Raw genomic sequence first — 23201 nt, forward strand, 5'->3', positions numbered from 1 at the left:
ATTAAAAAAAAAAAAAAACCAAGACTCCATCCCAGACCCACTGAATAAAGATTTCCCCTGGTCTAGATGATGCTGTAACTTCAGCTTCCCTCCCTGATGATACATCCTATAGCAAAGCTTATCTGAGTAACAGTTCTGATGTCATGATGTTTATTTCTTAAAAAAACCCTCTGTCCACCACTTTACTTTCAAATTTCACCATTCATGGTGGTAACTCAGCACAAGGGAGCAACATGTATTTGTCATCAAGTGGCAAATATCGGGCAAATTAAAACAGACCTGGATTTTTACTTTAGCTGTGTCACTGCTGAAACAATTATTTAATATGAGACTAATTCTGCCTACTTTACGGTACAAAATATGGGCACTAAAAAAGAAAATGCGTGTGAAGCACAGGGCATTAAAATGCCTGGCATTGTGGGAAATAAATGTTCTCATCCACACCACACGCACAAACACATGCCCTCCCCTTGCCAACATTTCCACCTGAGGGGCCCTGGTTTATTTTCCCATTCTAACCAAACAAACTTGCTTATGGTAAAGTTCTGGAAGGCTCATTATTCCGAACCACCTCTAAGCCCTTGCTTGGGCCACTGACCGTTGTTTTGGAAATGAGCTAAAAGGACATTTGTGTTGCCCCCTATGCTGCACAAACATGACCTTCAGAACAATTGCTTCTCATGCTAACCCTACTGGGTTTCCTCTCAATGACTTACGAAAAGCTGTTTATAAATGTTATTATGTTGTTAATTCCTAAACCTCTCTCCCAATAATTTTTACATTCCTTGACGATAGGGACCATGTCTCTCCCTTCATTTGTAAGTCCCCAAAAGGATCCAGATACGTTTTTCTACTGCGACAGTTCAATTGTAGTATCTTTCAGCAGGAACAAAACCAAAGCATATCTTCTGGGGTGGGAAGGATAATTGAGAAACAGCATGTTCATGGTGGTACCTGTTTTTAGTCTGATACCCAAGAATCACAGTACTGGTTTTTTTTTTAAACTGTGGCAAAATACACATTACCATGTTAACCATGCTAAAGTGTACAGTTCAGTGGCGTTAAGTCCATTCACATTGTTGTGTATCGTCCACGCATAGAACTCTTTCCATCTTGCAAAACTGAAACTCTGTACCTATTAAACAATAACCCCTTATACCCTTTCTCCCAGCCCCTGCCAACCACCATTCTACTTCCTATGAATCTGACTACTCCAGGGACCTCATGTAAATGGAATCATACAGTACTTGTCCTTTTGGGACTGGCTTATTTCACTTAGCATAATGTCCTCAAGGTTCATCCAAGCTGCAGCATGTGTCAGAATTTCCTTCCCTTTTAAGGCTGCCAGATTATTGATTTTTGAGAGGGAAAAAATAACTCTACATGCCTATTTTAACAGATTGCTTTATTTATTAATATGTCACTCTAAACATTACATATATACAACCTATATAACTAGCGTATCAAACCTTGTTCCAGTAGGAAGTTCAAGAGTACATTTTAGGGCTATGTGAAGAAATACCAATACTTTGGCTTTCACTATTATATCAGATGAAAAAAACAATTCAAAGAATAGTTTTCATCTCCTGCTATGATTAACAACAAAACCAAGTAGAAAAATAAGAGAGCCTATTTTTAAAAAAAAACCAACACAAGATACTCAAGTACTTTCTGAGAGACTTTTTTCTGTTCTCTTCACTGAAAATATAGTCATACAAATTACTCAGTAATCTAATATGAGAAGTGGTTCTTCACCTATTGGGAACTCAGTAAATATTTGTTTAGTGAATGAACTATCTATGGAAATGGATCTATGTTAATTTGTGCTTTTTTAAAGTTTTTTTTCAAGTAAGAGCAATAGTAAACTTACTGAAGTTCTTGTTTTGTCCAGATCATAAGCCTATAGACAGTGACTGTTAGAAACACTACCCATCATAGCTAATAATCAAATTAATGTACATTTATCAACCTAGTAAGAAAATTCTATTATGTTGCAGAGCTAATTCTAACCTAATAACTCATTGGGCTTCAATCACTTGCAACATGGTAAAGAAAAGGGGGCTGAGACTTCCGGGTTTATTTCATCTATCAATGAATTTCCATCTTTGGGCCCTCACCCCTCCAATATACACTTAGAAACATTGCTAAAAACAGTAGCTGCAGCATCTCTTCACCCTCTTTTTAATTGGGGTCTGAAAATGGATTCGGTCTCTAAATTCAGAGGGAGGACCTTCCAAACATGACACAGTTCACTAAAGGAGCCCCCACAAATGGAAATGAGTCCGTGGGCCAGAGAGCAGAACAAAGCTTTGTCCTTGAAGCAAGCTCAACGGGCACACGTGATAAAACTCAGAGTTGAACACTCTTACTTCCCAAAGTCACATTTCATAGCCAGACCAAAAAAACACCCTCATAATTTAGATCCTTTTTCAAAGTTACCTAACACAATTAAAAGGAAAGGAAAATCAAACGTGCAAGCTGGTGACATTTCAAATAAGCAAAATGTGTGACAGCATTTGGCATAGATAAAAATCGATTAAAAACAAATTCTATTAAGTCCTGTAAGAAACTTGGTTTTAAGAACCACTTATTTGAGTCGGACGTAGCAGATCTGATGATTCAGCAACCACAATTCAGGAAGGCAAGAGTACATTGAATATATCACTATTTTCCTCTTATATGATTAGCATTTATAGGAGAAAAGGTGGAGGGATTTAAATTTGGGTTCTCAAATTTAACCTTAAGAAAACGCTGTTAGTAGTGGAGACTCTGAGTTATAAAATATCCACTTTCACCCAAATGAAGTTTCTTTCATTATCAAGTTTTCACAGATAGTTCTACATTACGACTCTTTACGTACTTAAGTCTTAAGAGAAACCCCGACTAACCTAGAAATTCATCTTCACATAATCATTTCAATAGGCTTATGTTAAACTGAATATTATTTTGAAGTTAAAAAAGTCATCAATAATGCAAATACACAAACAAAAGCCTCAGACAATCTTAACTATTCCTTCACAGTGAAGCTACTGAACTAGCAACTAATGCAGCCCTTCAACAAGCCCCCAAGTCAGCATCTGTCATTCCCAGTGGGGCCTCTACACCTCTCACAGTTGGCACCCTATCCCAACCCCTGGCGTCAAAAGGGTTGTCGATATGCAAGCCAGGAGACTTGCCGCAAAGCCCCCTTTCCAACTTCAGGAGTTCCTCTAATCAAAACCAAACCAAACAAAAATCAACCAACCAGCTAGACTTTCACCCTTGTACAATGTCCCAGCCAAACGTTAAGGTCACATTTAAAATATACACATCTGGAAATAAGGGTTGTTTAAAATGGGTTCAGGAAAAGCCGTACACCCTTCCTGTATCCTTACACAGAGAAGTGTATCTCCATGTGAGCAAATCAACCTGATGGGCTCTTTTACCTGCAGAATTACATCACCCATAGAGCACAAACGACACACCATCACCAGCAGCCCCAGAGCACTCACACAAAACCCAGCAGTCTTGGGCTTCAGTTCTTAAAGGCTCCACATTTACTGGCTTTAGCAATGAATTCCTTTAGCAGAGGGCCATCCATTTGCCAAAATGCTGCAGTCTGTGTAACTTCTGTCAAATGATTGATGCAAAACTTAAAGCAGAATTCTTCTAAATCCTGGACACACACAACAAAAATAAAAACAAGAAGAGGCCTTTTTTAATTAACTTTGAATTACTTCTCTCCAGCTCCCTCACCCTCCCCCAGAAGAGATTTGAGGCCAGAAACCTCAAACTAGGCAAACAAGTGACCACAGGTACATGTCAGAAAAATACAAACTATTTACTCACCACACAGTAAAAGCAATGGTTCCCCTACTCAAGTCTGACTCTTCAAAACACACACACACAAACACACACACACACACACAGTGGGGGGTGATTTCCTCATGGTTATCACATAGTCTAGTCACTCAAAGACATGGTTTTAAAAAAGCTGAAACAACTTTTGTCCATATCATGTTTTACCACATTCAAGAAGTCAGAGAAAAGAATTAAGATGTGGGTCATTTGGTCCAAGGAAGCGAAGACTTTAAGAAACAGAAAAGTGATGAAGAGAAATGGTCAACCTAAAGTGACACATTAAAAATAAAACTTCCAAAGACCTTAAATTCACTTTCATGCTCTCCTATATAAAAATGCCTTCATTTTTAAAGCCACAAAGAATAATATACTACAACTTCCACCATGCTAATTTCTCGGATAGTCAATCCACAAAAGAATAGTCACAGAGACTTGACTTTTCAGTTAGACAAATGGAAGTTACCAACTACCAACATTCAGAGGGAGAGTAACATACACAAGTGGCAAACCAGAACAATTTAAAAATCTATTTCTGGGCTTCCCTAGTGGCGCAGTGGTTAAGAATCCGCCTGTCAATGCAGGGGACACGGGTTCAAGCCCTGGTCCGGGAAGATCCCACATGCTGCGCAGCAACTAAGCCCATGCACCACAATTACTGAGCCCGTGTGCCTAGAGGCCACGAGCCACAACTACTGAGCCCGTGTGCCACAACTACTGAGCCCGTGTGCCACAACTACTGAAGCCTGCGCGCCTAGAGCCCGTGCTCCGCAATAAGAGAAGCCATCACAATGAGAAGCCCGCGCACCACAACGAAGAGTAGCCCCTGCTTGCTGCAACTAGAGAAAGCCCGCGCACACAGCGAAGACCCAACACAGCCAAAAATAAATAAATAAATATTTTAAAAAAGATCTATTTCTACCTATGCTAAGACATGCTTTCATCTCCAGCAAAACTCCACTATATTGTTGTTTGTCCCTTCAAGCATTGGAACAGGGGCTTCCCTGGTGGCGCAGTGGTTAAGAATCTGCCTGCCAATGCAGGGGACACAGGTTTGAGCCCTGGTCTGGGAAGATCCCACATGCCGCGGAGCAACTAAGCCCGTGCGCCACAACTACTGAGCCTGCACTCGAGAGCCCGCAAGCCACAACTACTGAAGCCCGCGTGCCTAGAGCCCGTGCTCCACAACAGGAGAAACCACCGCAATGAGAAGCCCGTGCACTGCGATGAAGAGTAGCCCCCTCTCACTGCAACTAGAGAAAGCCCGTGCGCAGCAACGAAGACGCAACACAGCCAAAAATAAAATAAATTAAAAAAAAAAAGTGGAACATATTTACTAAATCAATTAGGTACCTGGAATGTACACAAAGATGAAGTCTAAGAGCTCAGTTTCTGTAACGTGGCCAACAATACTGAAGGTCAGTACTCAGGGTTCTGTCAAACTAGGATCTCAACAACTGTTAAACTGTAGGGTCTTGGCTTCGTGTTTCCCAGCCACCACCAAATGAGAATTTTAGGCAGGGTGGGGAAGGGCCGCATCCGCATACAGAAACACCCCTTTCAGACCCCTGCAAACGAATACTTCCCTATTCTAAGAGTCTCTCGTCCCTCCCCTCCAGGCAGATAACCAGTAAGAGATAAACCACATTTAATGTCTCTCAGCCAGCTACTGTCAGAGTTTTATTCTCCAGATAATTGAAAATGCATTTAACATGTTAGCACAATACCTGAATCCATGTTTTTTAATAAGAGATTCCCAGTGGGGTGGACAGCTGAATGCTCGGGTGTATTACAATAAACTAAAATGTTAAACAATAGAAAACATTTTCTCTCTCACATTATTATTAAAGAAAAAGGACTACTCCTGGTATCATAACCCAATGGTTAATAAATAGCTCTAGGGACTAAATGATACCCCACGGAAAGATGAAAGTCATATTTTAATCTTGTTTATCAAAAATAGAAAACTAGTTTATCTACATATCACTTAGGAAGAAGGAGCCAGTCATAGCACAAAAGGTTCTTCAAACCATGTAATGTATCAGATAAGGATCTTAAAATACTAAGTTTTAATTATATAATTTCAAATTCAAAGGAGAAAGAGAGGACACTAAATTCTGACACTGCAAAACCTTACCACTTCTATATCTGTTTATTTGGAATTAAAGACCTTGGTAGTATAATGAAAAAGTGAGTTTATTCAGTTTACCTACTGTATAGATTACCTTGAGTATAAACTTTAAGAACTTTTTTATATGGTACAGGTATACAAATGGTGCTTCTAATTACAAATCAGTTCATATACCTATGAAAATAGTCTTATCAAACTGCCTTCCCTTCCCCTCCAATTAGTTTGGAAAGATTTCTCAGTACAGTTGATACTTGAAAACCACAGGGGTTAATCCAAGTACAATTAATAGTTGGCCCTCCACAATCGCAGGTTCAACCAACCGTGGATCATGTAGTACTGTAGTGTTTACTACTGAAAAATACCCACATGTAAGTGGATCTGTGCAATTCAAACCTGTGTGGATCAAGGGTCAACTGTATTCAACAAATGTTTAACAGTTTCAAGAATACTGAAAATAATCTAAATCTGGGTTGTTTAAATAACTAATTACACGTTGGATAAGGCAGAACTTGGGAAAAGGAAGCATTGAACACACTTGAAGAGAGAAACTGGAATTTGCACGTTCATTTGCCTGAACCAGAGAGTGGCACAGCCAAGCACATTCACTTCGCAACCTGAGCCAGTGTGCTATTGATGTTGACGTGTGGATTAGATAAACACCCTTCTGATAATTCTTAAATACTATAAAAACCTACATGATCTGTTCACCTCACGCTGCAAACGATCAGATCTTCAATTACCCAGAAGAAAATGCAACTCTTACCCAACTAATAAGTCAACTATAACAGGACTGCTGGGCTTAAAAAAAAAAATTTTCTAAGAAGGATGAGAAGGACCACTTGACCAGTAGATGAAAAAAGTTCCTAAGAGTCTTCTCAAGGCCATGGAATAAGAAAGTGGGGAAGGGTGTAAAATCAAGGAGTCTAATATGGTATTCTTGGTGTTTTAGAAACCAAAGTCCATGTTTATGACATTCTGTGGTGAAATTATTGTAAGTGGTTCTGGGGCAAATCAGATATCAGATTTGTTATAATTAATAAGGAAGATCAAAATAAAATATTGCTATTCTAAATTTACAAATTTGCTCCAAATCTTTAAGCATTTAAATTAAATTATTCCAATAACTCTACACACTCTGAAAATAAGTTGTTTTTCCTTTCCACAGATTTTCTTTAGAAACAAAACACAGAGAACTGATGGTCTTAATATCCACATTTTAAAAATGCTAATGCAGCCTTCAACGGAGTTCTTATCCAGCCTTAAAATCTAAAATACATGAGAGTGCTAAGACTTCCTGTGGGAGGACACTTGGCCAGGGTGAGACCTCTGTGTCACAGGCCACCCTTGAGACACATTTGAGACGGCAGATACCGAGAACCACACCTAACTGTCCAAACGTGTTGTTAAAATAATTAGATAACAAAACCCAAACACTATAGTCTCTAATTCACTTGATAGTATAGTTGACCCTTGAACAACGCAGGTTTGAATTGCGCGGGTCCACTTACCCAGGATATTTTTCAATACTACATACTACAGCCCTACAGGATCTAAGTTTGGTTGAATCCGCAGATGCGGATGAACCAGGGATATGGAGGGCTGACTGTAAGTTATACGCGATTAATCCCTGCATTGTTCAAGGGTCAACTGCATATCAAGCACAAAATATTCCACATCAAAGTAGGTTTTGATTTTGTTTTTTAGAATGTATTTAAGTGTCTCACTGTACTGGAAAAAAATTTTAAAGGTGTCTTCTCTCACTACCCAAAAAGTATTTTACAGTCTACTGATCACAAAAAACTTTTAATTTAACCCCTTGAAAAAAGAAATAAATGCTGACCATCTGGCTTTAGCGTGAAGCTTTCCAATACTCATATCCCAAATCAATTTTGGAATTAGATTCCTGGCTCATATTTATTGCTTCTCCCACCAAAAGCAAAATTTTAAGACATAGCTGCTCAGAAAGTAGGATTTTCTGGAAAGTTCTCTATTCTGGTTAAACAGAAAAAAATCCCCAACTGTTTCTTCTAATGTTCAAATAGACACAGAAAACAAAAATCTCCTGAAAAGAAACAGTATAAATAGAAGCATTTCAAAATATTAAAAAAAAAAAAAAGTTTATAATGTGATCAGAAATATCACGAGACAATGTTTTATATGCATTTTCTCCCTTGATGTCGATACTTATTCAGGTTTGTACTAGAGGAATATTTAAGTGCTCCTTCTCCAAGTCCTTCTTTACTTTATAAAGACATGCAGAAAGTTTGACAATGCATTCATTAATGCAAGGGTTCCACAACAATTAGCTTACTTTTTAAAATCTCCACAACTACTGAGTCAATACATTTTCGCTCTTTTTATGTATGTCCATTTGCTTCAAAATTCTCTTGTTAAAAGGAGGCATGGGGCTTCCCTGGTGGCCCAGTGGTTGAGAGTCCGCCTGCCGATGCAGGGGACGCAGGTTCGTGCCCCGGTCTGGGAAGACCCCACATGCCGCAGAGCAGCTGGGCCCGTAAGCCATGGCCGCTGAGCCTGTGCGTCCAGAGCCTGTGCTCCGCAACGGGAGAGGCCACAACAGTGAGAGGCCCGCGTACCACCAAAAAAAAAAAAAAAAAAAAAAAGGAGGCATGGAGGAACCACAGTAATTTTTATAGCAAAGAGAAGAAGCATGAGAGGCAGGTAGTAGTCTCCATCCTCCCAGCATTTCAACCAACAGAGTGAAGGGAAAGTCAAGTAGGGTCCCCAAGTTCAATGTCTGAAAACAACGGATTTTGCAGCTAATTTCCAATCTGTCTTAGGAGCAGCTTCCCATCAACTAATAGATATAGTAAGTGGGTTTTATTTTTATATTCTAGAGACTTCATTTATTTACTTTCTACATTCTACAGTATTAAGGAAATAAAACGTAAAGCTACATTAGTCGATTACATAACTCCCAACACAATCAAAACCAAACAACCTAGAAAGAAGGCTTTTTGCCTTCTATTTTCTAATTTTTCTACAGTGAATGTATAATATTTGTGGGGTTGTGAGTTGTGGTTTGTTTTTTTAAAAAAGCAGAACTTCATGGTGAGGTGTTTCAAATATTACACATTCATTCGTTCATTTAACTCAACATACATTTCTGAGTGCCAACTATATGCCTGCACTGTGACAGACTTTGTGGAAGCACATGTGTTTGTGGTCTCAAACAAGGGACAGCTTTTAATGTATCTATACTTGATATCAGAAAAGTGAAAACTACTGAAGGAAATGATCAACCGGCCTGGGTAGAAGTGGAATAAGGCATTTTCTATAAATGTTCTGGGGTAGAAAAGCTGAAAGTGCAGAAGAAATTTCCAGCAACTCAAGCCGAGATATCTGCCTCTGCCCACGTGGTTCTGACTGGTTTTGGTCAGCAAGATGCTAATCCCAAGAATATGGAACTCATCAGCACTGAGGAGGAGTATGGTGAGACACAGAGGATTCTCAAGTCAATCACCAAATGGACAGAAAAGCCATGGACCAATTTAAAATTACATCATTGGGCAGAAATAAAATCTAAAGAAACAGCATTTCTAATAAAAATGTTCACGATGACAAAGAAAGGGTAGGAAAAAAACTATATTTCCATTTCCCATGAGAAATGATTGACTTTGATCATCATTCCATCTGTTGAAAAGGTCACAGAGAAAATCAGCTATATCTGACCTTACCAAATATTTATAATCATAACATAATCTGAAATAAAGATAGGGTACATTTTGAAAACGCAAGACACAATGGTCCATTTCGATCCCCAAATGTGACAAAGATGAAGTCTATCCACCACATCTCCAAAGCCACAGCTGCAGATCTTTGCAGGTGTCTGGTAAATTCCCTGATACCAGGTAATCTGCCTCATCATATGATGACAAAATACCTATAAGAAAGACTAATTGTTCCATTTAGGGTGCACACCTTAGCTAGACATCTGTAACTCCAAAACTCTTGCTCTTTGACTTTTATTCTTCATGAATATGTAGAACCAACCATACCAGCCTTGAGTTCACTAATTATCCTTCATGTATCCTTCACGTGGTACAATCTTCATTCAGTTCAACAAACATTTATCATGTGCCAGGCACAAGGCACACAGATGAATAAGATACAGTTCCTGCTCAGAGGGAGCTTACAATCTGATGATATCGTGGCTCTTAACTTAAAGAAAATGTACATAAATGTCCGAAACACAAGACTCCCAAAAGCTCATTCATTCAGAGACTCTCTAGAGATCCATCAATCAATCCAATATAAAAAGCAAACAAACAAAAAGGAGTCCAGAGCAAGCTCTTCACCCATGAATAACTGTGAGTGATAATTAGACGATGACAGAATTTTCAGAGCACACACAGCTAGCTATAAATCACAGGGCAGCCTTGGTTTACGACAGGGGAGAGCTGGGGAGACAGCAAAGTGGATCTTGAGAAAAATATATTAAGCTGACCTGGAGAAACACTTGAAACTAAAATATGCTGTTTGTTAGTCCCACTAGGTATGGCACTTTATATTCCAACCTGCAGTATAGCTGCTGGGACTTCAGTTAGCTTCCTAGCTTAGGTAAAAATATAAGTAGAGAAACAACCGTGTTTGAAACTATGAACAGAGAATAAAGCAAGCCAGATTTCATTTTTTAGGGGTCAGTCAGTTCAATGATTCCCTACATAGAAGTGAAGTTACTCATCACGCTTCTTGTCTCACACAAGAAAGGAGAAACGTGCTCACGGGGTGTTAAGGGCGGTTTGTGTTTCTGCTTATTATTTTATGTTACCTCTGCATCATATCTGACCGCGGCAGAGAACAATGAAAAGGCATTCTCCACGGTGATTCCTCGCTTGATAATGTGCTGACAAAGTTTCTTCAGTCTGTTTTCACAGTACGATGTCGCCAAATCCAAAAGACCTGAAAGTAAAATGTGGAAAGCTTAACTGAGGTTACAGTAATTTCCAATCATTTATAAATATATATATATTTCACTTTGGTGAAGAGTTATGTAGATAAATCAGCAGAAGCTTCTTAGGGAATAACACTCTGAATTTTATTAAATAAGTTCTCTTTTTCAGTCCATCCCTTCCCCACCTCCCAAACATACCTCTCCTATACTCACTTTATACAATTTCTTCTGTAGTACAAAGGAAGGGGAAAAAATTGAATTTCCCCCCTCATTTTGTTTCCAAAATGATACGCTAAATCCATTAGCAACTTATACTTCAGTATTAAAAAAGTAAAATAAGACCACAGTCGTATAGTGTCCATAATTATTAACCATATCGATACAATACTATCTTTAAAACAATTTTTATTGAAGTACAGTTGATTTACAATGTTGTGTTAATTTCTGCTGTACGGCAAAGTGACTCAGTTATACACAGGTATACATTCTTTTTTTTTTTTTTTTTTTTTTTTTTGCGGTACGCGGGCCTCTCACTGCTGTGGCCTCTTCCGCTGCGGAGCACAGGCTCCGGACGCGCAGGCTCAGCGGCCATGGCTCACGGGCCCAGCCGCTCCGCAGCATGTGGGATCTTCCCGGACCGGGGCACGAACCCGCGCCCCCCGCATCGGCAGGCGGACTCCCAACCACTGCGCCACCAGGGAAGCCCTACATTCTTTTTTATATTCTTTTCCATTATGGTTTATCCCAGGATATTGAATATAGCTCCCTGTGCTATACAGTAGGACCTTGTTGTTTATCCATCCTATATATAATAGTTTGCATCTACTAATCCCAAACTCTGAGTCCATCCCTCTCCCAAATACAGTACTATTTTTTAAAGGCATTTACTTCAAATCTTTCTTAAAAACCATGTAAAAACCAATAAACCTGAAACTTTTTACATTTCAATACTGTAAGAATACAGGGAGTTATATTTTTGACCCTGTGCCCTGGCCAGTCCCAATGTGGCTGGTACCTATGGCATCTTCAGGCGGCAGATCCACTGTATCTGTGTAGAGGTACTGGAGAAAGGCACGGTACACTGGGTAGGAAAACTGGTCTATTTCTATCACCTCCTTCATGTCCTCATTCCAGTAAGACTGGAACATGGATCGAAAGTGCTCACACCTAAAACGGAACAGCAAAAGTTACCTAATTAAGTTGATGAAATCAGGGATAAACAAATATTACAAGTATGCTTAACTACTAATATTTGAGTAGTATTGCGTTGGCCAAAAAGTTTGTTCGGGTTTTTCCATAAGATGTTACAGAAAAACCCAAATGAACTTTTTGGCCAACCCGATACATTCATTCCATGTACAAGAACCCAAACATATTCCGCAGGCAAGGGCTTTTACATTCACCTTTTACGTCCGCTCACTTTCATTTTCTATACTGCCTATTAAATAGTAAGAATTATACATGGAGCCTGGAAGTACCTACCACTTCAACAGTACCACTGTTTGCATCTGATAGACCCCAGTCAGATCAAGCCTTTCTGCTTGCTTGCTGTTTTTAAAAAATGTTGTAGAGAAGGGCATTTTAAACAATGAAATTAAAAGAAATTCAGAAATGAGTGTTCAAACTTTTGATATATGTTCATGTCATTCAAATGATTCATTTTTTGTGTGTCATGTAATCAGCATATTCTTAAAACTGTTTTAAATGTTAACTGAATGACATTTAAGAAGATTTTTTTTCATTACCTTACATGACAATTCTCCTTCTTTTCTGACTCATCTTCAAAACAGCCACCACCCCTATTTTGTTCCTTTGCTCTGACCTGCTCCCCTCCCTCTCCTCCCAAGCCAGTTACCAATTTATTTATGAAACACATTCACTAGAATAGTCACATATTTCAAGAAAACCTAAATAGGTCTTTTTGTACTGTATTTCATACACAAATCCACCTATATGAGGAACTGATTTCTTTCTATTTGTTTATTTATAATTTTGGCTGCACTGGGTCTTCATTGCTGCACGTGGGCTTTGTCTAGTTGCAGTGAGCGGGGGCTACTCTTCGTTGAGGTGCGCTGGCTTCTCATTGTGGTGGCTTCTCGTTTCAAAGCACAGGCTCAGCAGCTGTGGCTCACAAGCTCTAGAGCACAGGCTCAGTAGTTGTAGCGCATGGGCTTAGTTGCTCCGCAGCATGTGGGATCTTCCCAGACCAGGTATTGAACCCGTGTCCCCTGCATTAGCAGGCGGATTCTTAACTACTGCGTCACTAGGGAAGTCCCTATGAGGAACTGATTTCTGAATATTCAATTTTCTTCAAGTACAATATACTTTATAATTTTTTAAAAATCACCTTTTCAAATCCTTTTAAAATGAGTCACACTATAAACACAAAAATACTTTCAATATCCACTCAGAATACTAAAAGAATGGCTCCACTTGCAAAGGAACTTACCTCATCTGGGAAGTAAAAAGATGCAGTTGTCTAAGCAAGAACTAATAGATGAAATCGGTCAGAAAACTATACAGGAAAGGAACAGACTGGATGGCCACAGGTTCACAGATAGAAACATTTCCCGTTCACCTTTTCAGTTAATACTTTGGTGCAGATACTTACTCCCTTAAAGTAATGAATGACATAGCTTTTCGGTTCCTTAAAACTTGTTATTTTTGTAAATAAATATTTAACTACATTTTCAAAAAAGACTTGTAAGTGGCTAGTTTAACTCTCGATGGTCTGATTTTATGTGCCTCTTTCTCTGTAATGGTAGCCTCAGTGAGCAGTGGTCCAGGTACTAATAAATACAAAGTTCCCTCACATTTATACGAAGAACTCCTGCCATTCGCTATATTTAAAAACATTTCTTTAGTTGGGAATTAGATGTCTCTCAGGGCTAGGAAGTCCAGTATTCCTAAGAGTTTTCTGCTTATGGAAAACAAATCTTTAATTAAGAGTAAAAAAAGATATATAGGCTTTTCACTGATAATCTTTTATATTTTCTTAAACCTTATATACAAATTTTTGATCAAAATAAGTATTCACGATCTCCTTCATTTGAAAAACAATACAGAAAAATACTACATTACACTTTTTCTAAAAGGCACGTGAGTGCACACACACACACACATAACACGCAAAACTCTTCATAATAAATAGATTGAGTTGTGCCATTTCTTTCTACTACCAAGATTATTTCTTATTAGTCCCCATTTTGTGGAATAACAAAGAAATGGAGATTGTAGAAGAAAGTAAGGTTATTGATGACTTTAAACTCATGCGAAAATACCTGATTTTCAAAACAGCTTTATGGACATGGATATATTTCCCATCAATTCGAAACTTCAGATCGGCAGTTTCCGGACTGTCAAATTCTTTCTTCAGTGACTCTGCAACTGTTAAAAAGTCTTCATGCTCTGAAGGAAATGAGCACATTAATACAGGAAGCTCAGGAAACATGTTCAAGCTTTGAAAGACTTCAGAAAGATAATGATTAGCATGATGGATAATTCCATCAGATATTTTTCAGAAGAGTTCAGACCTTACTCAACAAATCAATTTCACAGTATTAAATTAAAATCAATGTCACAGAAATTAAATTAAATTTCACAGGCTAATGGGGAAACAAAATCTCAGGGATCCTCATTGGCACTGAATGAAGGTACTATAGATGCAGGAGACAATTTCTGTCGTCCCCTGAGATGAGAAGGTGATTTTCAGCAGCTGCTGTTACCTAAGTGTCCTAAGTGTATAAACTTCAGAAAAAAATACATATTTGGAAAGGCCAAATACCAGTCTGACATGCTAAGTTAGACATTAAAAACGTGTATTTTTTTTAAAAAAAGAGAAAGTTATAGATCATCATGATTAGGTAACTACTTCTCTCAAAAACTGAGTGGTGCTCTTCTAAGGCTAAGAATTTATCAATTTTCTTTGACAGAAACTCTAAGGACACCTTTGCTCTGCTTCAAGGAGTTGGTAAATTTGACTCAAGGAGTCCTAAGAAATTTGACTCAAGGAGTCCTAAGAAACAAACTCACCACTTAGGCTAAGAGTGTGTTCTTTCACAGGGTGACCCTTTTCCCTCAATATCTGGAATCTAAACGTCCTTCTTAACGCTAAAACTTAATGCAGTACAAGCAATAATCTCTACACACTATCTAAAAGCAGAGCAAATTTACTTAGTCGGAATGTATACTTAGAAAGAACAGCTTTACAAAACCATGATCACACTGCCTGACAGGAAGGTGTAAGTACATGTAATTCTTATATTTAAGTAGAATTGTGCTATCATGAAGAAAAGTTAAGGCACTTGTACAAACTCATGCAACACTTTCCTGTGCTTTCCATGTGTGAACAAAGGGCAAGAGGTAGAAGAAGGCTAACGGGGAAATTTTTAAAGTCCAGAGACCCACCGCTGGCACTGAATGAAGGTACCATCGATGTAGGAGACAGATTTCCACGTCCCCCGAGGTGAGAAGGTGATTCTCAGCAGCTGCTGTTACCAGGGCACATCTTAGAGCAGGGACAACTGCTGAAAACTAGGCTGAAGCTTAACAAAGGAGCTTTCCACGAGCTTATCAGAATCTCCCAAGGAAATAACATTTGCCTAAGCCCTATTCCCTTAACGCACATCCTCCCCCTTCCCTGATAATGCAGAGCTCTCTTGGCTGTGGAGGAGGTGGACAAGCTCTCAAAAACCAGGCTTTCCCTGACCCTGTAACCTGAATCCCCAGTGAATGAAAGAAAGGAAATAACTAAGATGGGCAGAGTCCAAGAGTCTAGATTGCTACCAACCTCCCCACAGAAAAAACAGCTTCTTATCAGTGCCTAACTCCTGCATCTAGTCCTAAGAGTTGGACCATCTTGGTTTCTGGCAACAAGTATAGTACCTCCCTTCAGAGAAGAAATGTTCTTCATAGGTGTGAATTCATCCTCTGACTTTCTTCCTGACACACAGCTGAGATCAGAAACTGAGAGGAAACAAACACTTCTGACTTTTGGCGGGTGCAAGAGAAAGAAGTCACCTGGGAGATATATTCAGGGACCATACTTTTTCCAAACTTAATAACAGAAAGTATTAGGATGTTTGGTCTGAAAGGAATGTCTTTTCAGGATTAGGATTTTAAAATGCAAGAACCTGAGGGAAGCCTTTTTTTTTTTTTTTTTTTTGCGGTACGCGGGCCTCTCACTGTTGTGGCCTCTCCCGTTGCGGAGCACAGGCTCCGGACGCGTAGGCTCAGCGGCCATGGCTCACGGGCACAGCCGCTCTGCGGCATGTGGGATCTTCCCGGACCGGGGCATGAACCCGTGTCCCCTGCATTGGCAGGCGGACTCCCAACCACTGCGCCACCAGGGATAAGGAAAGCCTTTTATAAACAGGTCCAGGTTAAGCAGTATATGGGACTCTGAGATGTGTACAGGGTCTATACATAGGTGTGATTACGGCCAAAGAGTCCCATTCCATGAACTAAATTTTCTTTGATCACAATATTCACTGCAAAAAAAAATACTGTATTATAAAGAACCTGAAAAAGTTCCATTTGTTTCACTTTAAGTTGAGCAGCAGTTTCACTTTTCCTAAACATACTCTTGCCCCCATGACCATATAGACTGGTCACCTGATGACAGGACAGCTCCAGCTACCTGACACACCTGAGCATGACATGTTATTACAAGACCTTCAATATCAATTGCTGAGCAACCCAAACCCCATGTTGTCAACAGCTATATTAATTTTCAAGCACAGCGTATCATGACACTTATTTCCTCTGCATCACAAACAAAAGAATGATTTAGAAGAAATACATTAGCAAAAAGTTAGAAATAAACAAGAAATAAAAGAAAAAGAGATTAAAATCATCATGTTAATGGCTACTCAGCTTGATTACATTTTAACATTTTCAATCAACAATGGACCCTTGAAGAAGACAATATTCAGAAAAGGGACAGATTATATAACCAAACATCAACCTGAATCCACTATCCTTTTTTTTTTTTTTAAGGCCGGGCCGTGCGGCATGTGGGATCTTAGTTCCCTGACCAAGAATCAATCAAACCTGGGTCCCCTGCAGTGGAAGCTCAGAGTCTTAACCACTGGACAACCAGGGGAAGTCCCCCACTATCCTTTATAATACCTCTGTTTTGATCCCCTCCTCCCCAAAAAAGTATTTGAGATTCATTGAGAGAAAAATAGGGAAAGAAATTGGAATTAACAACTCCACAAAGTTAACAAAACCACAAGTTTTTCATTTTTTTTTTAAGTTCATTTTTGGTTCATGTTATATGAGATTATGTAATAAATTTAATATAACAAAAGCACTTAAGAACAGGTTCCTCAAACAAATAATTTGTACATGAACGTTCATAACAGCACTATTCACAACAGCCAAAATGTGGAAACCATCCAAAATAAATGGATAAACAAAATGTGGTCTACGTATACAACAGAATACCACTCAGCCATAAAAAGAAAAGAAGTACTGATACGTACCTACAACCTGGATGGGTCTCAAAAGCATTGAGTAAAAGCCAGACATAAAAGGTTGTACATTGTATGATTCCACTTACATGAAACACCCAGAACAGGTAAATCCATAGAAACAAAAAGCAAACTGGTAGTTGCCAGTGGTTGGGGGAAAGAAGGAATGGGTGTTCTTTTAGGGTGAGGAAAGTGTTTTAGAACTTGATATAAATGACAGTTGCACAACATGGTGAAGGTACTAAACGCCTCTGAATCGTACACTTTAAAAATGGCTCATTTTATGTACGTGAATTTCACTTCAATTAAACTGAAAACACTGAAGGGGAGAAAATAATAAATCCATATAATATTCCATAACGTTTTAATAAATTGTATTATGCAAATCTAATTTGGGGAAAGGTATTAAAGCTAAAGGAGGATAAAACATCTTGAACCTAAAAAAAAGCCCACAGCCAGCAAATGTGCAGGAACACCCGTCAGCTGATGACACCCCTCGCTGGGGGGAGCAGCCCTGAGTTTCCTTACCTATAGACAGGAGGCGCCAGGTGACGGCGGGCGTGGCGAAGCAGGCGAACACGTCGTCGGTGGAGGAGAAGTGGGTGAGGTGAGGCAGGGTCACCGACTGGCCCCGGCACTGGCCCCACATGTACACGTGCCCTCCCTGCGTCTTGGCTGCAGACGTGTGGGCAGAGTGGCAGGCCGCAATCTCTATTACCCTGGGAAGTTTTCAGAAAAATGCACGTCACTTCTTTTTCACAGAAGCCTAAGCGTGCCACACAAGGTAAATAAAAAGTTCATGCTCAGAACACCTCAAAAAGCCCAAGATCCAGGGACTTTAGCTAGCACGTCATACTGACAAAAGCAAAAGACTAGAGCAAGAGTACTGTGTGTCTCCCTTCCTGGCTACCCCACTTCTCACGCTAACCTCATTCTGAGTTAGGATAAATAATGCATACTGTTGAAGAAAACCTGGATAAAGGGAATAGAAACCAAAGTAAATGAGGGAAGTGGACACTGGAAAAAAATGTCCTGACAGTTCTGGAGGCTTAGACAGTAGCAAAAAATACTGTATTCAATATACCATTTCCTTACAAATACAACTTTATCTCTCACCCCCTACCAGTGCTCAGAACACTCAGTAGGCTGATAGGCACTGGTCCGGGGGTCATGGACTCTGAATGTCCCAATCCAAATGGACATCAAGCCAAACTTACTACATTCTCCGTATGCTTCTTAGGCAGGGTCCCAGAATCAGAAGTCAACATTCTAACACTGAGTGGGTAAGACCTTACAATATGGCTGAACGAACATTAAGCATCTATTCTAGTAACACACATTAAATCAAATCAATATTTAAACAGATAATGCCCTTTCAAGGGCAGATTTTATTTGTTTAAAAGTTGTTTTAGTTGGCTCAAAAAGAAGAGTTTACACTACGCTTTAAATTTCAACATGGTGACAGACCTTACTTTTCTTCCCTACTAAACAGGCAACAAGAAGCTGCAGGGATTATACCCAGATGCATTAATGCCTGCCTACCAATCTCAGGTGGTTATCTGAGAAAGCTGTGTAAGGATCACGTCAACTTCACGTTCATTCTGACTGGTACAACACTCCTTTGTTCAAAATGAGAATGTTAATAAACAGAAGAGCTACAAAGCCAAAGACCACAGCTCCAGCACACACAGTCCCAAGTCCCAATGCACACACAATTCCAAGACACGGTACTGACAAGTTACCTTTCTTTCTCCACCATGATGTGTGCTGGGCTTAGCAGGTTATTTTTATTGCCAGTTCCCAGCTGCCCATATGTGTTAGCTCCCCAGGCATAGAGCAAGCCCTCATCAGTTAGTGCTAGAGTATGTGCATAGCCGCAGACAATCTGCAAGTAAATTTAAATGGTTACCATCAACAGGAGAACAGGAAGGGCAGGGAAAACATCTACTTAAAGATTAGGGCCAGCTTCTGCAGAATGCCAATTCATCATCAGGTGTGGGCTGACATTCTCTGGAACATTAAAAAAGCATTAGAAAAGCCTATGCCTGAGACTACTCGATATTTTTCCATTCTTTTTTTTACTTATCAAGACCAGTGTGCCAGCACCATGGTCTTGCTTCCCATCATGGGAATTTAGGAAAGATATAATATTAAATGTGGAAGATGAAGGCCCAGGGTACTCTTCAAAAAGACTTACTAAAGAGTAAATCTCTGGGAATTCCCTGGCGGTCCAGTGGTTAGGACCCCACACTTCCACTGTAGGAGGCATGGGTTCGATCCCTGGTCGGGGAACTAAGAGCCTGCAAATATTCCGCCAAGTCAGAGGAGGGAAGATAGATGGGGACGAGCACCTAAGGGTCCACAATACATACCTGGTTCACACAAACGCTGTGCAAAGCTGCCACTCTCACGGGGGTCAGCTGATTGCCGTTGTTTCCCAAGCCTAGCTGACCATTGCCGTTGTAGCCCCAGCCGTATACCTTAGACAGAGAAAGGGGGAGAACAGGCTTTTGAAACTGCTGGTAAGAGGGAAGAGCTAAAAAGGCCATCCATCTAAACAAATCAGATACTTTTTTCACTTCCAACACTCATATTCCACTAAATGTGATCCTACAACTGATCTCCAAACAGAAGATGCTTTAGGGGTAGGGATGACAGAATCTAGCAGACTCCATAGCTTACTAGTTGGATAGCCTTGGGCAAGTCATGAACTCTTGTTTTAGGCATGAGGAAGCTGAGGCTCATTAACAATTACTAAGTACCTACTGTATCTCAGGACCTTGTGAAAGGTACTAGGAATAAGCCTTTGGAAACAGTTTAACAGGAGAGACGGACACATGCAATTTTTTTGCAGCCAGGCGGCAAGTGCTATAATAGAGAGATAATCAAGGCACTACAGGTAGAGAGGAGAAAGGATTTAGCCACAGAAGAAAGTTTAGGCAAGACTTTTCAGAAAGCAGAGGTCTGAGCAGGGCTGAAGGCACTTCAGGGGGAGGGCACAGAATGTGCTAGAGACAGCTGGGGTGGCGGCTGGGGAGAGAACAGAAGGAAAGGTAAGGGCCCAAAGGGCCAAAACACAAACCGAGGAAAGTGCAATGCATCTGTGCATCTCCCACTGAAATATTCCAAAACTGAGATCAATATGACTACATTTGTATTCTGGAAAGATCACGCTGGCGGCAACATGAAGGGTGACTGCGGCGTGTAAGACCAGAGGCAGGGAGACCTCGACATATAACCTCATCTCCCATCAGCAAACAGGTGAGCTCTGATGAGGGTCCAATGAAGGCGGTGACAGCGGCACCACAAGAGGGACCAGGAAAGAGGTTAAAGAAGGAGACATAAGGGAATGTGGCGATCCCTTAGACACCCTAAGCAAGAGGGGGTCATCAGCTGAAAGCAGCAGAGCTGGGCATAGGTTTGACAGCGAGTGTTAAAGGTTTAGAATGACCAGCATGGGACATGGGTAAAGTACTGGTCAGGAACAGACAAGAGGCCTGGCTCAAATCAGAAACACGAGATATGGGTGGCAACAAGCCCCATGGCAACACAGGGCAAACGGGCATCGGCGAGGGCCTTTCCAGTCAGGGTGACAGAGGGAAGTGGAGTTTAGGGTACTAACAAGAGATGGTTACAAGCACTTTCAATGCCAGAAGTCTAATACGTTTGAACTTTCTGGGGAGAAATTTGGCAATAGCTATCAAAAATTCTAATGACATACTCCCTGACCCAGAAATCCTATTTCTGGGAAATTATTCTATAGACATACTTGCATGAGTGTGCAAAGATATACACACTCACAAACAGTAACACAGAAAAGCAGTGCAACAATGTTTATAAACAAATATAAAGAACAATTGGAAGGCCCATCAGGAGAGCTCTGGATGCGGGTCATGTCACAAGGAAAACCAACACCCATACAAAGAAAACTAAGCAACTATTATAATGGAAGCAACTATCAATGGTCTGATAATAGATTCAGGTAAAACATACGTTGTTAAGCAGAAAAGCTGCAGACTGGCCGAAAAAAGCAGTAGGTATAACAATCCCATTGTTTAAAGAAGGTACTTATACTCAACCATACATAACTAACTACAGAGAAAAGTCCAAAAGGATATACATCAAACTATTAACAAAACTGAAGGAAAGGTATTCACTTTTTACTTTGTATCTTTCATTTGTTTTCCTTTGTTGAAATAATCACATATAATTTTAAAATTAAATTCATTTTTTAAAATAAAGAAGTGGAAAATACTGGAATGGAGGATGTTAGATGACTATCCCAAGGAATTCGGAAGCCCTCTGGCGTGATATCAGGATTGATTCAAAAAGTGAGCTAGGGCTTCCCTGGTGGCGCAGTGGTTGGCAGTCCGCCTGCCGATGCAGGGGACACGGGTTCATGCCCCGGTCCGGGAAGATCCCACATGCTGCGGAGTGGCTGGGCCCGTGAGCCATGGCCGCTGGGCCTGCGCGTCCAGAGGCTGTGCTCCGCAGCGGGAGAGGCCACAGCAGTGAAAGGCCCGCGCATGGCAAAAAAAAAAAAAAAAAAAGAAAAAAAAAGTGAGCTAACAAAGCCGAGCATTCAGTAAACTCTAAGCCACCCTCGCACCCCAATGCAGGACGCCGTACGTCTGTGTCCAAAGAAGCATCTTTGAATAATTTTTGTGCACTGAAACAGGCACAGGTGGTAACAAGTCCATTGACATAGAAGCTTCAACCAGAATTATTTTATAGAAATAACGATCAGCTCAAAGGTGACTATGGTAGAAGGTCACTGAAAGGTGGGTTTTTAAAAGTAGCCAATAACAATCAGGACCCAAAATTCTCCTTTTGCCAGTTGCTTCTTCCTGTGGACAAACATTCCAGATGTAGGTAGGTACAGAGCCTTCACGCCCATTAGAGTTACTGCTTATAAACATCACCAGCTAACTTTAAAGAGTGCACATTGCCTCTTGCCTTCTGAGATGGCCCGCACACTCTGTCAGTGGAGTGTGTTTCTCCCAGGGCCGCTCTCACTTTCTGAGATGGACCGCATTCTCTCTATGCAATGAGTATCTCTCTAAATAAACCTGCTTTCACTTAAAAAAAAAAAAAAAAAAAAAGAGTGCATAGTTCACTTTTTCATTGGAAGAAAGAGGTAGTATTAAATTCTTTTATCTACTACATTAAACCACAAACAAATACCTATAAGCATTGGGCTATCTGGATCTGGCAAAAACACATTAGAACCTTTACTTGCAGATAAATCTTGGAATTTAAAAATTCATAATGAGGAGCAAACATCCTGTGGTTACAACCTCAATCAGTTAACTGTCTAAGGAGCTATGAAAACAAAGCACTCTTCCTTCCAGAATCTACCTGGAAAGAAAAGGACATTTCACTGAAGGAGGAGGTAGGAGGAGAAAGGGGGATGCAGACATCGCTCACCTCACCATTGTCCAGAACAGCCATGGACGAGGTCTGACCGCAGGCAATGCCAACCACCCTCTTAATATGTAAACAGTTTGTAACTTTGCGAGGAGTTGGTTGATTTGCTGTAGATCCTGATCCCACCTGGCCACAGTTGTTATAGCCCCAAGCAAACACCTACACAACGGAAGGGGAAAAGAAAAAGAAAGAGTAAGGGTGAAAATTCTACCTCTAACACACAATAACAATCATAAAATAAAAATAAACCCACTTAATGAGTACTTACAATGTGCTAAATGGTCCTAAGTGCTTTACATGCATTAACCCATCTAATCCTCATAGTAATCCTGTAAGATGACCCTGGGATAGGTACTAGTATCATCCCCATTTTATACATGTAAAATAGAAACAGGTTGAGTGACTTGCTTGAGACTCCACA

At 40.2% G+C, this 23201-nt stretch overlaps 1 protein-coding gene across 2 annotated transcripts in view; it reads right to left on the minus strand.

Annotated features, from left to right (window-relative positions):
• Positions 1–1408: 1408 nt before the first annotated feature.
• The window catches only part of RCBTB1 (RCC1 and BTB domain containing protein 1), a 50154-nt gene continuing 28361 nt past the window's right edge, over positions 1409–23201 (minus strand). For both annotated transcript variants that reach the window (XM_082676015.1, XM_082676016.1), the window contains 8 exons: positions 22781–22939; positions 19726–19833; positions 19096–19238; positions 17882–18072; positions 14162–14288; positions 11896–12047; positions 10758–10888; positions 1409–3655 (listed from right to left, as the gene is read on the minus strand). In XM_082676015.1, the coding sequence (XP_082532141.1) occupies positions 3515–3655; positions 10758–10888; positions 11896–12047; positions 14162–14288; positions 17882–18072; positions 19096–19238; positions 19726–19833; positions 22781–22939 (1152 nt within the window). In that variant the 3' untranslated portion in view covers positions 1409–3514. The remainder of the gene's footprint in view (positions 3656–10757; positions 10889–11895; positions 12048–14161; positions 14289–17881; positions 18073–19095; positions 19239–19725; positions 19834–22780; positions 22940–23201) is intronic.

The sequence above is a fragment of the Grampus griseus genome (genome assembly GCF_964374135.1).
Source record: "Grampus griseus genome assembly, chromosome: 18".
NCBI lineage: Eukaryota > Metazoa > Chordata > Mammalia > Artiodactyla > Delphinidae > Grampus > Grampus griseus.